General features: G+C 48.6%; 1 protein-coding gene across 1 annotated transcript in view; it reads right to left on the bottom strand.

Moving 5' to 3' along the window:
* The window catches only part of MINDY4 (MINDY lysine 48 deubiquitinase 4), a 108,424-nt gene that overhangs the window by 36,944 nt on the left and 53,818 nt on the right, over nucleotides 1–17,662 (bottom strand). The window contains exons 8-12 of the mRNA XM_012804371.2: nucleotides 16,292–16,408; nucleotides 14,857–14,945; nucleotides 4,340–4,441; nucleotides 2,608–2,671; nucleotides 1,437–1,502 (exon numbers count right to left, since the gene is read on the bottom strand). Of these exons, the coding sequence (XP_012659825.1) occupies nucleotides 1,437–1,502; nucleotides 2,608–2,671; nucleotides 4,340–4,441; nucleotides 14,857–14,945; nucleotides 16,292–16,408 (438 nt within the window). The remainder of the gene's footprint in view (nucleotides 1–1,436; nucleotides 1,503–2,607; nucleotides 2,672–4,339; nucleotides 4,442–14,856; nucleotides 14,946–16,291; nucleotides 16,409–17,662) is intronic.

Below are 17,662 nucleotides of genomic sequence, written 5' to 3'. Positions count from 1 at the left end.
GGCACTTCTCAGGGCTGTGCCCAGGTTCTTTGGGTCTTTGGAGAAAAGTGCCGGGGGAGGGTATTTAGATGGCAGGCCTGGTCCCACATCCAACAAGTTCACCCCACACAGCTCAGCATCAAATCCTCTGGTGCCTTTCCTGGGGCCTAAAAGAGCAAATCCCATACCCAGAGGCCAAAGGAAAGGCCAAGGGGATGTCCAGAGTCTTGCCTACACCCCAGGAGAGAAAGGCAGATGCTCTTTCTTTACTTTGATCCTGGCACACAGATAACAGAATCGCAAGGCCTTGCGGTTGGGGATCTCAGAGATCAGGGGCCTCCTGGTGTTGGCTCACTATGCATACCTGGGCTTCCCAGTATTTCATGTGTTCACTACTCACTCACGTCAGGGCTGCCCTCCAATCACCATGACAGTGGTAAGCATAACACCAACAGCAGGAGCCAGTAGTCACTGAGAACACAGAGCAAGTCATGGCTATTCGGGGCTCTGCATAGGCTCTGAGGGAGGCACTGGTATTATTAGCCACATCTTACAGATGAGGAAACTGAGGTACAGAGTTACTCAGTAAGTTGCTCAAGGTCACAGAACTATTAGATCCCAGGCCAGGATAACTGGCTCCAGAGACCATGTGCTATACCCCTAGGATGTGCAATACCCTCTCTACAAAGCCAGTGATGCCACAGCCCTAGCCTGAATTCCTGGAGCCCTTTAACTCTGCTGCTGTCTGGCCCTGGCCACATTCCACCTGCCCTACCACCAAAAGCAGATGCACAGTTCTCCTCCAGTGGAGATAGATAAGCCAGAAGAGATCCCCAGGCCCCTGTTTCAGGCTCCCTTTGGAGGCCCCACCTGGGTCTGTCTCTGCCTCCCCAGAGACACCAAGCAGCATCTCCATAAGCACAGCTAAGCCTTCAACCCCGTCCAACAAGCCTCTTCTTGTCGCCCCCACCCCCACCACTGGGCCTACAACCCAGTCTGCTGACAAAGAGGTCATGATTTCCAGAAACAGATGCTTCCGCTGGGACAGAGAGCTCTCATGACCACTGTCTGTGAGCTGCTTCCCCTTCATTCCCACCCCACCCAGCCCAGCTCTGCTTTCTGCAGCCCCAGCTGTGGCTGTTCCCTGAGCTTATCCCCATGGCCAGACAATAAGGATGCAATGGCAGAGACTGGACTCCTTGCCACCAAGTCCACTCTTCTCTAGCAGTTTCCTCGCTTGGGCCATGGCAATGGGAAAGTGAGTTCCCAACATCTGATAAGCAAGTGACACTGGAAATCCTTGGCCCACCACCTAGGGGTCGGCATCAGCCCCTTCCCAGCCTCTCTGCCACCGCCCAGGGTAAGGGGATGAAGAGGGAGGTGCATCAGCATCTCTTTCACAATGAAAGTAGAAAGCCAGTAATGCACAGCCTACACAAATAAACCATAGCTCATACCTGACGAATGCTTTGCTGAAGAAAAGTCACCAGCTCCTCATAGCAGGTCAAACTGTGCAGTGTGAGCTAGTAAGAAACAAACACACAGCATAAGCCACCCAAGCCGGAGGATGGTGCCCTCTTAGACTAGCTTCTTCCACCCTGGCTTCCACAGCTATAAAATCCCACTCAGGAAAGTCCTTGAATCAGATAGGAGCATCCTCTAGAGCTGGGCTGAGAGGTACACCCACAGCTGTGTGCAACTGAAAGGCAGGCCTAGGACAGGTGGGGTCTCCAGGCTAAGTCTGCCCTGTAGCAGGGGACCCCAGGATTCCAGATATCATGGGACTAAAGCAAAGGATCCAGCATCATGCATGGCCCCAACAGAGGACAGCTGCGCCCCCACGGGCTAGTCATTGACATCTGAGAAGAGGCTGAGGGTAGGGGTGAGTGGGGGCAGGTGCCACATCCAAATCACAATAGCCAGGCTGGGTCAAAGCCCAACAGGCCCATATCCTGAGTCCAATGGGAAGCAGCAGTTATGAGTCTGCTTTCTCAGGCAGACCAGGAAAAAACACTTTTAGAAAAAGCATTCAACAATGTCAGACCCTTAATTAGGGTCACAGGGCCACACGTGCCTAAACCTAGGTCAAATGAAACTAATTAAAGCAAAAATTCTCAGTGAAGAAGTGGTTGGAAAACTTCACTGTTTCCATATTTTCAAAAATACAAAAGTGTGTACCTCTCATTTTTCCCTCATTTTGTACTCCTTGGGTCTGGTTGGACGGCTGAGAGTCCAAGCTATTGAGTTCCTCCCCACTTTCTAACTTCCATCCCTGTTCCATCCCACCCCATCCCACAACCCTCCCATGACAATACTAGAGAGGGACAGAAAGAAGGTTGGGGCTCAACGAAAGGCATGCTGTACCTACTGCTGGTGCAACTGCAGCTCTGTACACCTTCAAGGTAACAAGGAGCCAGTTAGCATTTTGGCTATAAAGCCAGCTCTGGCAAGAGCCCCTCCCCAAAGCCACCCTATGTCTGCCCCCATCTCAATCCCAGAAGGATTCTGTGGGCCTGGGCTGCAGGGAAAGCCAGCCCATCCCCAGCTGGGGAAGGATTTACTTATATGAAAGGAGACAGTCCCCAAACAAAGCCAAAGGTTGCGTGATAATTTTCCAGAAAGCCGTACTGTTTCTAAGACTCCATCTGCTTTGTATTTCCCTGTTGGACTGAACTGTTGTATTCCCGAAGCCCTAAAAAGGAAAAGAAGGTGCATGAGTCCTCCACTTAGAAGATGTGCCCTCCAGCCAGGGTGAAACCACATGTGTCATTTAATGAGGGCAAATAAGAAAGTGGCTCCAGAGGAAAGAATAGAGCCAAGGGTTTCTCGTTTTTCCCCACTTTGAACTCACCCACTAGGCTGGATCCAGAGAACTCCACTAGCAGGGGAGGGGAAAAAAAGAAATGGAAAAAAGACAGCAGAGAGCGAGCTTGGAATAACCAAACCAAAGTCCTGGCAGTAGGAAGTCTGACTCTCACCCACAAACGACAAATATATTTCCAGACTAAGGAATGCCGCCTGGCCGGCTGTTTTCATTGACTTGAGGAACTCCAGCCTTTGTCCCCTCTGGGAGGGACTCTCCACCTCTATGCCATCAGCATCTTTGACACACCCACTGGGTAGGTATCCCAATGTAGAAGGGACTAGAAGAAGGGTTTGGGTTTGAGGCCCACTGTGCCATTAGCTGCTGTGTAGTCTTGGACCAGCCACTGTCCCTCCCCAACTCTGGGATTCTGCTTCCTAATATGTAAGACAGGAGAAAATGAATTCTTGCCCCATCTGCTCTCAGGCCTGCCCTGTAGATCCTAAGTGTCAGGATTAGTAAATGCCAGATTTTTGCCTAAGCACATTTATTATTATCCCCTGTTCATACTCACAGGTGATAAATTATTTAAATTGATATATTTATTACATGTAATTTATTTATATTAACTCATTTAGTTTTTATAACCATCTTATTAAGTTATAATTACTGTCAGTCTCATTTTCCAGATGAGTAAACAGATGAGGCATAGAGAGGTTAAGTCAATTGCCCAAGATCACACAGCCAATAAGCAACAGTGTTGAGATTACGCCTCTAAAGGCCCCTTCCCTTACACTGCTATTGTGACCAAGTCACTATAGTGAAGAAAAGTCACCAGCTCCTCATAGCAGGTCAAACTGTGCAGTGTGAGCTAATAAGAAACAAACACACAGCATAAGCCACCCAAGCCGGAGGATGGTACACCCACCCCAGAGTGTGCACCTTGGCCCATCATAATCCATATGATTTCAGCATACCATCATGTGGATTACATGGGGTAGAATGCAGGCAGCAGGGAAAGACCATGCAGGTTGGGGCAACGGAGTCCAGGTCCAGGGCTCCAGCTGAACTCTCTGAGTCTCCTCCTCTATGGAATAGGGACCAAGAGACAGAGAAAATGGGAACACACTGTGGGGACTAGGAATGACAGTAGAATTGGATCACTATTGGCTAAACTTGAGAGCTATTTTTTGAGGCCTCCAAATCAGAGAAATATAAAGAGGACCTGACTGCTAGAGTCAGAGATTTTCTCAAAGGGGTCATCCTAAAGCTCCCCAGGAGGAAAATATGACTGCCCTTTCAAGATGAGAATTGAGGCCTAGGAAGGATATCCCAGAGCCATGTGGCAGGCGTGGGCCCCTCCTACAATCTGGGCTACCCAGCTACCTGAGAGTCAGGCTGACTCTCAGGCTCATCCCAGCATGTGACATGGCAGGGTGCTGAAGGACACACAGATGCGGTCCTTAGGCCCCGAGGACAGGAACATACATAGCCAGCTTATTGCCACTATGCCAACAGAGGTTGAGCAGTAGCAACACAGCCCTCAATACAACTTACAGTGTGATCACAGCGCTCTCTTTATTCCCAGCCCGCCACACAATGTCTGCGATGGCCAAGATGAGGCAGCGGGTCCTGTGGGTATCTGAAGGCTGCAGTCCCCTGAAGATGAGAAAGGGAATGCTTTTAGCTCATAGAGATACAAAGCTGATACTCTGTATCCCTGTGGAGGGGCCACTTGCAGCCCAGGGACTCTGCGGCATAGCCTGGGGTGGAGGGGCTCTGCAGCTGACGGGTAGGAGGACCCTTACGGGAGGGGCCTGGGCAGGGCTGGAGGAGGAGGAAGCTGAGGAAATCGCTCATAGGAGAGACAGTGCTGCAGAGGGTTTGAGGGGCCCAATAGTATGTGAGAAAGGACTTGACTTTGGATGGAGCCCAGGAGGCCCAGCAGGTATGCTTGGAAGGCGGCCAGCTCAGAGAATGCAGGGTACCACCCATCAAAGCTATTGCCATGCCACATCTGGGCCTTCAGAGACACCACCTTGTAGGGACAGGTGTCTTCACTCCCAGTTGCTAAGGGGGTAATAGCATGACCTGCTGGATACTCAGTTTCAGGGTGTGGGGAGGAGGGAGAGGAAGGAATCAAGGATGGCCTCCATGGCTTTAATGGTGCTGGAACTACCCACTGAAATAAGGAGAACGTGGCTGGAAGGAGCCGGCTAGTGTGGCAGATGAGGAGTTCCACCTCAGACTCACTGAGCTTGAAATGCACATGGACTCCAGGTAGCTCCCAGGAGGTAGGGGCTGAGTACAGATTTCCCAGAGGGAGGAAGAGGAAGGACAGAGGCAGATGCCAAGGATGGAAGCCTGTGGAACTCTGAAGTGTCAAGAGAGGAGAGAGACTCAAAGAGATAGAGGTAGAGTGCCATGACGCAGTCTCAGGAGCAAAAGGTTTAAGGTAGATAGGCAGTCAGAAGGATTAAAAATGGTAGGGATCTCTCTTACAATAAAAATGGTAACTAAGGCTTGGTGCCTGTAGCTCAAGAGGTTAAGGCACCAGCCACATACACCTGAGCTGGCAGGTTCAAATCCAGCCCGAGTCTGCCAAACAACAATGATGGCTTCAACCAAAAAAAAAAAAAAAAAAAATAGCCCAGCATTTTGTGGCCGGTGCCTGTAGTCCCAGCTACTTGGGAGGCGGAGGCAGGAGAAGCCCTTGAACCCAGGAGCTGGAGGTTGCTATGAGCTGTGATGTCACACACTCTACCCAGGGTGACAGCTAGAGGCTCTGTCTCAAAAAAAAAAAATAGTAACTAAGAAGTTCCTGGTACATGAAGTGAATGAGAGGGAAGAAGGGAAACAGCCGAATGCAGACCTCTCTCTTCATTTCACATTTCCAGGGCTCCTTAGGGGTATATTTCTTGCCTTCTTCTAGGGTGCTTCTCACCCTTCCTAATGCTGTGACCCTTTAATACAGTTCCTCATGTTGTGGTGACCCCAACCATAAAATTATTTTCCTTCCTACTTCATAACTGTAATTTTGCTACTGTTATGCATTGTAATGTAAATATCTGATATGCAGTATGTATTTAGGAGACCCTTATGAAATGATACCAAGTCCAAAGAATACCCAAGTCTCACGCTGAGCTGTGTCTCTCCTCTTCAAGGCAGGAGAAGAGAAGCCAAGGAGACCATGGCACAGTCCCCCATGCACAGCAACATGTGGTCACTGTCCAGGGCCTGTAACACAGAGCCAGAAATCTATACCCATACTACTGTGGTCCAATTACTTTAAGATGAGAGGTGATATGATACAGTGGACCCTCAGTTTCCCTATCCATAAACTGGCAGTGACAACTGTCCTTCCTTCATAGCTTTAAATGAAATGTCTGCAAGATCTATGGCCCAGGGCCCGGCACGTGATGACTGTTCAACAGTACCAAGCAAGCAGTTTCCTCGCTTGGGCCATGGCAATGGGAAAGTGAGTTCCCAACATCTGATAAGCAAGTGACACTGGAAATCCTTCAACTGCAATGAGACAAGCAACAAGCACTCGAGCACTTCAGAATATAAAACAGCAGACTGCCTGATATTCCTTGAGCCTCAGGAAGCCCATTGGTTTCTCAGAGGAAATAGTTTCCATGCTATCCCCAAACAGGACACCCAAGCTGTTAAGATCACTGGCCCAGGTCACCATTCACTATGAAAACAATAGGGAGAAAATGGTCCTCCAGGTTATAAGAGAGGCCATGTCAAGGGCTCATTGGGGTCTGGAATAAAAGAGAAAAGACTGGACGCTTATCTGTCTGGATTCAGAACTCCAAAATGTGGACTCTGTCATCCCACACAGCTCCTGTTCCATGCCTTGCCCTCATCCTGATGAGGGCCACATCCTGACACACACAGTGAGTACCTCCCACCCATCTCTCCTGCCCCTCTCCTGGGTCAGGATGTCCTGCCCTCAGCTGAGTGTCAGTGCCCACTCATCTGCTGTATCTCACCCCCCTCCATTCTCTCCTGCACCTACTCACAGATGCTGGAGGGGTTTGAGAGGGGCCTCCTACAGCACAAGTATGGCCAGTACTCCCCAGTTAAAACCCTTAACATGGGGCAGAGCTGTGCAAAATGATGCCTAGGTTATATTCTCCACCTACAACATTTATGCTGGAACGGCTCTGTATTTGGAACTAAGGAGATGACTTTCAAACACTGTGTTCCACACTAACTTACTGAAGCAGCTAATCCTTGGTTGGAAGCCTCAGTACAGTAACGAGATTTTAAAAGCCAATATATATAGTGTTAGTCATGCATCAGGCACTGTCATAAGCACTTTACGTGTGTTATTTCATCAAACTGTTAAAACACCCCTATGAGGAAGGTACTATTCTTAGTTTCTTTTTAAAATGGGAAAACTGAGGTATAGAAACTAAGTGATTTATCCAAGGTCACACAGTTAGTAAAAGTTGGAAAAAAATAAGCATTGAGGAAGAAAGGAAGAGCCTGGAGAAGTAGAAGCAATTGTCATGGGCACTTGGTTTCAGGACTAATGTCCCCTGGGCTTTGATCCTATCTTTTCAGCACTGTGCAACACAACAAAGAGACCTTGCTCTGGGCCTTGACCTGGCTCCTTGATCACAAGCTCCGTTCACAGCCCCTTGGAACCTCCATGTCTCTAAGCCACTATTTTTCAACCTTTTTTATCTCACGACACACTTGAACTTGTAGTTAAACTTTTACGGCAGGCTTAAATTATGTTGATCAAAAAAAAATGAGTAAAAAGAATATATAATTTTTGTGCTTTGAACTTCTTTTGAAAGTAATTTCACTAACGATCTTTAACAGTTTTCGAGGCACATCTAAGTTCCTCTCACAGCATACCTGTTGAAGATGACTGCGCTATGTATAAGTCCTTGTTCTTTGAATTAGCTCTGTTAGTAACTCTGCCAGTCTCTCCAGCCTTCTCTGAGCTTTCTCCGTCTTTCTCTTTTGTGACACAGCTTTCCAGAAAACATGGTGGAGAAGGGACAAGGGCAATGGCCAGACAACTAAGAGGCCTGGGCCGTAGTCCTGGCTCCCAGGCTTTAGGAAAGCCCCTGATCTCCCTGGCCTTCACTCCCCCATCTACCTACAAACGCAGGCACTGGGTTAGGTATCCCCCTAAGCATTATTCTAACTTTGGCATTCTGTCATTTTACTTGCCCCAGTGGAGGCAGGGTGGTGTGCCTGCATCTACAGATGATAACAGAGTAAACTGCTGTTATACCTGAGTCACCCAGACTCAACCTTCCCCAGAGCTCCATGCCCACCTTCATGACCAGAACCCTGATGACAATGTGATCTTGAAGTGCCTGATCAGTCAGACACATGTCTGTTAAACTCCTCCAGAAGACTGGCAGCCAGCCAGGCTCTTAAACCAAAAGAGTTTAAGAGTCAAATTCCAGGCCTGGTGTGGTGGCTTAGCCTATAATGCCAGCATGTAGGGAAGCTGGCATGTCCTCCTACAGCACAAGTATGACCAGTACTCCCCAGTATGACCAGCTCCTCCCCTTAACATGGGGAGGAGCTGTGGAAAATTATGTCTAGGTTATATAAGAAGGAGCACTTGAAGTCAGGAGTTCAAGACCAGCCTGGGTGACATGGCAAGACCCTCTCTCTGCAAAATATATATATATATATATATATATATATATATATATATTTTAAAAATTAGCCAGACAAGGTGGCATGTACCTTGTTGTCTCAGATACTTGGGAGGCTGAGGCAGGAGAATCACTGGGCCCAGGAGTTTGAGGCTGCAGTGCACTATGATCGTGCCATTGCACTCTACCTGAGGCAACAGAGTGAGACTCTGTCTCAAGAAACAAACCAAAAAAGAGTCAAATTCCTCATAGGAGAAGTAAGTGCAGGATAAAGATATTTATTTAGGGCCCTGATTTTCAACCGGTTTGCAGCGGCACACTAGTGGGCTCTGAGAGGATCTTATGTGTACCTTGAAAATTTTTGAAGATCATTAATGAAATTATTTCAAAAGAAGTTCAGAGTACAGTAAGTAATTCTTTTTTTTTGAAGTCTTCTTTTTGATCAACATAATTTAAGTGTGCCGTGGAAGTTTAACTATAGGATCAAATGTAGTGTGCAATAAAAAAGGTTAAAAACACCGATCTAGGGATTGGGGAATAATATATCCTTTTGCCTAAATTACCCAAATGTTTCAGATTAAAAAGCTGTTTCTATCTTTCTATCCTAATTATCTCAAAATAGCCTTGCCTGTCCACTCTGACATGCCCATGTGGACTGGGTCTCCACACTACTCAGGCAGGAGCCGGCAAGTGAGCAGGGGCAGGTTATTCCACCCTTTCTCTTCCTTCTCAGGTTCAAAAGCCACAGGAGCGCGTGGGAAGAAGGTTGGCCTAGGCACCAAGCCTGGTTCTGCTACTGCTGTCCACAGGGACTCTGAGCAAGGGCCCCTCCTCCTCTGGTCTCAAATTGCCCAATTCCAGAAGGAACGTGAAAATTTCATGAGGACCTCCCTAGACTCCCTGACTCTCAGATCTGCACTGGCCTCTGGGGCCCCTTCCTGGACCATGGCTCTCTCCAGTCCCTTGGGGGAATGAGAACTCATCATCTCCCTTTTCAAGTGGAAAAACACCAAGGCCTGCCACCTAGCTCTGTCCTTCCCGACTGAGGAAAGGAGGAGAGGCCGGCTGCTGGCCTGATGGAATGAGTTCTAACGAAGCCAGACAGTTCTGCAGAAAAAACACGACCATTGCCAAGAAGGCTTTATTTCAGCATGACTTCCCTGGAGGATGCGAACCCCTCCTCCACTCTGCTTTCACAGAACCATTTCCCCATCACTTGTGGGGAGAAGAATCTGAAGAGGGGCCTCCAGGGAGGAAAGCACAGGGCTGGGCCCACAGGCCCTGACACCAGCTGCAGATGCATGCATGGCATCTGGGCATCATGGTGCTCCTGAGGAGAACAGAGGTACTTGCTCTTTTTTTTTTTTTTAAATCTGGATAATTTCTGAAATCCTGGAGTTTCAGGGTCAAAGGGAATGCTAAAGCCTCACACCAAATTGAGCACAGGCAGCCCGTATAGGAACATCAATGACCCAGTCAATCGACATAAAATATGTATAAATAAATCAATGGAACCAGAGGAGCTGGCGGCTGAGGGTGGCTCCTGACATACTAAGTGTTTCCCTCTGCCAACGTGAAGCAGGGGTTCCCCAGGTGTTTGCTGTGTTACTCTCCATATTCTTCTGCACTGATTTTTTTCTAAAGTAGGACAAAAAGGATGTTCTGCTGAGAAGGCCTTCATGAACAGAGCCACCCCTTGATCACTAAGAGTCTGTACGGGTGTCCAGTGATGGAGTGTCCAGAACTCATGGCTCTCGGCTCCCTCACAGTGGTGGACCCCTGTTGCTCCCTTCTCTTGTAGGGAACAGCAGCATTGCTATGATTGACATTATGTGCCAATCTGAAATCTAAATCTGCTAGGGATTCCAGATGTGACCCTGAGCAAGCGTCTTCCACTCTCTAGCCCTCAGTTTCACCATCTGTACCATGGCAGACTGAGTTCGGTGGTCCTATATTCTTGCATGGCCCTTAAAGATAACTTACAGAGGACTTCTTTCTTTCTTTTTTAACTGAGACAGAGTCTTACTTTGTCACCCTTGGTAGAGTGTCGTGGCATCATAGCTCACAGCAACCTCAAACTCTTGGGCTCAAGCGATTTTTTTGCCTCAGCCTCCCGAATACAAGTGCCTGCCACAATGCCTGGCTTTTTTTTTTTTTTTTTTGGTTTAGTAGTTCAAACCCACCAGCCCTGAAGCATGTGGCCAGTGTGCTAATCACTGAGCTATGGGTGCCCAGCCAACTTCATATTTTCTTATCAAGTCCAATTTACGAGGGCTAGAGATTACTTTCCTAATTCACAGATGAAGAAAGTGAAGTCCTGCTCCCCCAGGGCTCTACTCTGGTCCCCACCCAGTCCAGTGCTCTCTTCAGCATATTCCTACTCCCTCTCCCACCTAGGCACTAACACCTATAGGCTAGACCCCACCCACTTGGCAAGGAGGACTTTCTGCGGCCTCTGACCTGCAGACCCTCGGCAAAGCAGCAACACAGATTCCACCTCCCTTCTCTTCTTCTGGCCTCCAGCACTGGCCCCTCACTCCCCTGGTCTTTGCTTGGCCTAAGTCCTATCCCATTCCCAGGAGGATTTTCTCTCCCCACTCCCTATCTGCATGCAGCCTGAGGTAGGCCCAGAGTTGCGGGAAGAGGAAATTCTGGACGGGAAGGGTGGGGAGGGCATCTAGTGCCTGTTGCCCATGGTACACCACCCCCAGGAGGAGAGGAAGGAGGGGAGTCCCTCACTGGGGTTAGGGGAAAGGGGCTCTGCAACCGCCTCTGTTTATCACCATGAGATTCCTGAGTCCCCTCAGGTTTTTTCAGAGAGCCCCAGTGACCGAGTTGGCTCTCCCCTCCTCCTTTCCAGTTGGGTATTCTTCACAAAGAATATCTCCTCAGGCGTGCCATGAGGTCCATGGGAACAGGTACCAGTCTGCTAAGTTCAAGCTGCATGGTACAGCACTCTTATGCAGGGGGTGGAAGCACGAGGAAGGGCAGATTACAAGCAGCACCCAGAGTTACAAGGCTCCAAAGACAGAAGAGGTCACTTACCTATACCATGAATCCTTCCAGGCCGCTCAGAGAAGGAAGCCCTCACCAGCAGGCTGAGCACTCCTGACCACTGGGCACAGACCTCTCTGGTCCAGCCAGGCTACCTCCCCTGCAGAGCTGGGCTCCTTCCCACCTGATACATCCTCACACATAACAACCCCCAGCAGGCCACAGCTCCCTCTTCCCTTTTTCTCCTCCCACCCCCACAGCCCAGCCCCTCACTTTTGGTCTGCAGACGCACACAGACCTGGCCTCTGAGAGACTTCCACCCAGGTTGGCCCCAGTTCCTCTCAGAGTCCCAGCAGACAGGCTACTCTCGAGGGCCAAGGCTGCATTTCCTCCTGCCTCTCTCCCCCAGCAGGGACCTGGCAGAACTATCTAGCAGGTGCTTAAATAGATACCTGTCAATACATATTAGGCCCTCAGTCAGCACTTGGCAGGAGCCTGCCTGGCTGACAATGGGAGATGGAGAACCTCATTCCCCACAGCTTGGCACAGTTTTCTCTCTATCCAGAGCCAGACTTGAGTCCACCCTGGATGGCTTTCTGCCTTCAAAGCCTTAGTTCTCCTCTCTGGCATGGGGAACAGAGCTCTGCCCCCAAGGGTGCGACCTAAGGGATATAAAAGCTCTCGTATCTCCTGGGTGGGGTAGGATGGGGTAGGTGACAAGGAATCAAGCCTGCCTTGTGCCCTGAGCAGAATCAGCCCTTTCTGGAAGCAACTGAAAAACTGAATGTTGGGAAACCATCCACCATCCCCTAGAAGTCCAAAATTGGAGCTCAAAAGCAACTCTGATGGGGCACTGGACTGAAATGAGTTATAAAACATCTCATCTCCCACAAGGACCAAGGCCAAGGCTTGACTCAAGCAGCTGGTGGTGCCCAATACCCTCTGGCAGCTTGACCCTAACCCATCTACCACCCCAGGCCTCACTCTGCCCTTCCAAACACTGCCCTGGCCACGCCAGGCAACTATCCACTCCTCTCCCTGTCCTCAGGCCCTTGCACATCTTGTTCTCTTTACTGGAATACCATTCCGCCACCCTTCCCTGTTTATCTGGGTAATTCATTCATTTGGCCATGCGTTCATTCAACAAAAATTCAGAGGGCCTCTTCTGTGGACTAGGCACTGGGCTGGATGCCAGGGACCCGGTTGCAAACCGGGCAGTCCAGCAGGCCTCATTCTCATGGGGCTTATGTTCTGGGGGTAAGGAGCACACATGGACTTGTAGCAACCCCAGCAAATAAGAACATCAACTGGGAGTGGAGCTCTCAGAGGTAGGGCCTGAGTTTATCTTAACTAGGGAGGTCAGGGAAGGCCTCCATGAAGACGTGGCCTCTGAGCAGTGAGAGGAGCGAGCAGGCAGAGCACCTGAGCACACAAGGCATTTGGGCCCAAGATGGAGTTGGAGGATATTTGCTAGGAAGGGGAGAACAGGAGTGTGCAAGGATCTGCGTGAAGGGAACCAGGGGTTCTGATCACCCTTCTGATCTCAGTAAGATTAAAATGTCACCCCCCAAGGAAGCCTGCCTTGACCCCTTTGTGTCCCAGTGAACTCTCAGTATCCTGCATGCCCCTTGTAACTGCCTGTCCATCTGTTCTCCTGTTTTGCTATTCTATGGATTATCCTGTTCAGTCACTGGTGTCATAAGGGGAAGACTTTATCTGTCTTGTTCAGCCCCATATCCCACTAAGAACCAGGTTAAGTATGCTTTGCATGCTTTTTTTAATGCAAGGAAGGAAGGTAAGCAGGTGGTCCATATGAGCTCAGAATCCCTGAACCCTCTGAAGACAACCAGAACTCCCTCACTCAGCAAGTTCTACCCAATCGGAAGTGTTCCTGAGAACAGGGGACTATGTCAACCCCACCAGGGTCTCTGCCACAATGTTAAACTCAAACCTCCATAGCACTGTGCTGGACAGAACTTCCAGAGCAGGCAGTGGGAATGATCCTGCTCAGACGAGAGGATTATGGGTAGACGCAGGTGTGAAGGGGAGGGGGACAAAGAACAGGTAAGTGAGATCTTGCTATGAAAATGTTATGTTGCTATGTTTATGGTTAGCATCTTGCGGTTTGAGAGGAAACAATCATATTAGTGAATAAAATAATATAATTCTGAGAAAAATTATAAGATACCAGGAGGAAAAGCTTCCCTCAGTTGGACCTTATCTAAAGCAACATCATCTATGCTGGTGAATGTACTTCGTCTCCATACAGAGACTGGCTAGATGTCCTCCCAGTGACAGTGTCTCTCTCCAGAGTTTGAACATGAACACACAGGGAATGGGCCTGGTTGTTTTGGTAACATGTAGGCTTTTTTAAAAAATGGCTCTGAAATGCTTATGACAAAAGCAAAATACCTTTCAATATAGTTCAGGAAGTGGCAAAACTAAACTATGGTTTTAAAATTCATTTAATAGTAATCTTAAAGTTTGGAGGCACCTACTAGGCAGGAGCAGGAGGATTCTGGGTACTGAAAACATTTTCTTTCTTGAACAATGAACTTGGTAAGTTTACAGTGGTTTTGTGACCATTCATTAAACAGAACACATATGACTTGTATGCTTTTCTGAATCTATGTTACATTTTGCCTAAAAGTGGGGGGGGAAAGGACCAAGTGCCTGAAGTTCTGCTGCTTCCAGGGGCAACCAGCACAAGCTGGTAACCACGTGCTCAGGGAGGGAAGGGAAGCAGGCTGCCTCCTCAGGGAGACCTTTCTGACCTCCAGCCCCAGCCAGCACCTCGTCACACCTTTTTTTCTTGGCACCAACTATGGTGTAGGAATATGGTTTTCTATCTGTCTCTCACCTCACAGAGCATTTCTGGAGAGAACACGCATCTTATACTCCTCTGTGTCAATTTGCCTGCACAAAGAAGTTCCAGGAATGCATACTGAATGAATGAAAACGAGAATAAGGTGCCCATGTGCAAACACTTATTGTGTGAAATAGAAAATGAATGGCTGCAGGGAGTGGAAACAGTGTACTGTGGGGCCGCCTGGAATGTGTGGTCATGGCTGTTGGCAAAGGGGAGATAGCATGGGGAGGGAGCAGAGGCCTGGACTTAGTCAAAGGGTCAGAGGGTTGATGTGAGGGTGGAAGGGATTCAGGAGGGGGTGGACTTGCATTCAATGCCATTCCAGCAGCCCCTTACCACGTGGCACACCACTGAACAGCCCTCCCCACCCCCCCGGCTTTTAGAAACAAGTGCACACAAGTCCATTTAACATTCTCAGCACAGGCCCTGATCGCTGGCCACCATTGCCCTTTCCTTTCTTGACCTGCAGAAACAGGAGATATCAGAGAACACACATGTTTCCTTGCTTGTTTTTTCTGGACACTCAAGAGAAGTCCTGGGAAAAGAAGATATTGCCAGAAGGTGCACTGACTTACCGAGCACAGTCGGCTCTGCTATCTCCTTCAAACAGGAGTTTTTGTAGGACACAGCCTTGGACAGCTGCCAGAACCCCACAGGGACCACCCTGCAAAGAACGACAGGTGTTACTGCCAGTGATAACTGACCTAGGAATCCCTGCCCAGGGTAGAGAGCATGAGGACCCTGCTGTGTGGCATGGCCCCCATGCTGTCTTTAACACAGCAACTGCCTCCACAATGCGCTGACCCTGAGTCACAGATAGTGACAAGGCCACAGTTCCTACCCGAGAGGGAAGGGCCAGTCTGCAATGTATAACCAGTCAGATGTGAAGCTAGGGACATCACTACAGGTCTCCCTGTATCTAGGAAATGTTTCCATGTCCACAGGCTGAGGGTATTATCTACCCAACATTGAAGACCCATCCTAAAATCCTCCTCCTCCAGGAAGACTTCCCTGCCCATCTCGGCTGCCAGTGAGCTTTTTAGCAGCCTACACTTACATGCGCTCTCTTATGCCCAGTTTGTGGCCTGCCTTGGCATGCCATTAGGTATGTCTTTGTCCCTCCCACCCAGCAGTGCAAAGGCTCCCTGAGGAGCCCACCCATGTAGGCATCTCAGGGCCTAGCACAGGGGCTATACCCCAGAACAATCAGCAAAGGCCAGTGTGGAAAGAACAGCACAAACAGCCCATATCCTGGTTCAAGGACTGTCAGAGGGGCAGGTTGGAGGCAACCTTGAAGTGGGAGTACAAGAAGATGGGCTGAGTTTAGGTTCACAAGGGAAAGACAGAAGCTTGTGGTCTTGGGACTCTCTTTCTCAGGTAGTGTGAGCAGGGCAGTCTCCTAAGACTTGAGAAACGGAACCTGTCTGAGGAACCTCATCTGCTAAGTCTTCTGTCCCGGATTTAACATATCTTCCAGTCCCAATGAGTATAACTTGGGAAATGTGTCAAGCCATATTCAAAGCCTGTCACCATCAACCCACATTTGCCCAGCTTCTATCACATCTTCCTCTTCAAGCACTTGATCTTTCTGCCTTTTCCTATAGCCCCTAGACTTCCCTGTAGCCTCCTCCTTATTCAGCTCTACCCAGAACATCCTGTGCACTTCTCACTACTCAGCCTGAGAAGTCCCCTCCAATGCTCCAGACCAGACCCAGGGCACCCCCCTGCTCCCTCTCACCAAGCATTTCAGCACTGTGTGCCACTCATGGTCAGTGCTCCCTAAATCTGTGTGCAAGCTGTACATCTCCAAAGTAGAGGGTCTTGTTCCTTGGCTCTTCCTCCACTAGCCACACAGAAGTACCTGTACCCAGTGACAACTCAGTACATACGGGGCTGGCTGGCTCTGAAGAGCCCAGTTACGGCCTGCAGAATTTACCAAATTGAGAAGCACCTTCCACCCTGTGCATGATGCCTGGCAGAAAGGGCCCTGGGAAACTTAAAGCAACCTGCCTTGTTCTGCACAATGCCGTACTTTAACGAAGCTATGTTACTAAAGGAAAAACTCTGAACTTTCCATTCTTCATTGAAACAGCAAAAGCTGGAACCAAACAGAAGGGTCTTTATTTCCTATAAAAAGAAGAGAGAAAATGTTATTGGTTGTTTTAAAAGCAAACAAAAATACAGTTGCTCAGTGTAAATATTCCCACAGGAGTTGGTCTTGAATTCCAGCAGGGCAGTCCATTTTTTAACAGGGTTATCTCTTTTCTTTTTATTTTTCAATCCCATTCTTCTCATATTTGAGGAAGCAGAAACTCAACCCTGAGGGTTATTACCTCTGGAATATCTTTAAACTAAACCAGCCTGTGCTGACAAGAGCCAAAATCTTTGTCAAGGAAACACAAAATTTTAGTTTTGCAAGGGATGTTGGAAATCCTCTGATCCTCTACAGGAAAGACTAGAGGTTTTCAAACCGGCACTCAGATTAGAACCACCTAGGAAGCCCTTTAAAATCATCCCAAAGCTCAGGCAACATGCCAATTAAATCTGAATTCCTGGGGGGTGAGACTCCAGTGTCAGTAGTTTGACACCTCCCCCAGCAGATTCCACTGTGCAGCCAAGGGTAAGAACCACTATTCTAGTACAAGCAAACTATGATTCACAGGCCAACTCTACCTCTCCAACTTGCTTTGTAAATAAAGTTTTATTGGCACACAGCAATGCCACATTTGTTGACATATTGTCTATGGCTGCTTACACCACAATGGCAGAGTTGAATCGTTGCAGCAAAGATTGTATGATCAGCAAAACCAAAAATATCTATCTATCCCATTACAGAAAGAGCGTGCTGACTCCTACTGCAGTACACCTTTTTATCCCAAGTAGAATCCCCTCTATGACACCCCATGAACTCTGCTTAAGCACCCCAACCACACCTAGAGAAGAGGTTTCCTCTACCTCCAAAGGCATTTTTTTCATAGCTCTGTCTCCTCCAGATTTCTGGCTGATAACAAGCTTACTATTCATGTCCCATTAACCTAAGTACTCTTGCCAGAGTCCCAGAAACAGTCAATCCCTTCCCCACTAACAGACCCTCAGTGGGAAGGCAGAGCTCTGAGGAGGTCTCTGAAGCCTCAACTGAGCCCAAGACTAACAGTGGATTCTGTAGCCCCCTCCATGGACCCTTTCTCTGGGTCAGACCTTTCCTACAGACAGATTATTTTCCACTAGAATTGGTTCTTTTTTCCTTTCTTTAACTGTAGGGAAAATCTCTGTGACAGGAGCATTTGTCCATGTGTGCTCAAATGTGGGCTCATGGCACACAGGGAGAGAGAATATATGAATTCATTTGTCAGGGCTCAGTTTCCCTTCTTGTGTCAACTA

This window comes from Otolemur garnettii, unplaced genomic scaffold (genome assembly GCF_000181295.1).
Source record: "Otolemur garnettii isolate 467f Iridium unplaced genomic scaffold, OtoGar3 scaffold00028, whole genome shotgun sequence".
In the NCBI taxonomy this organism is placed as follows: domain Eukaryota; kingdom Metazoa; phylum Chordata; class Mammalia; order Primates; family Galagidae; genus Otolemur; species Otolemur garnettii.
This window is presented reverse-complemented; position numbering and strand designations above follow the sequence as displayed.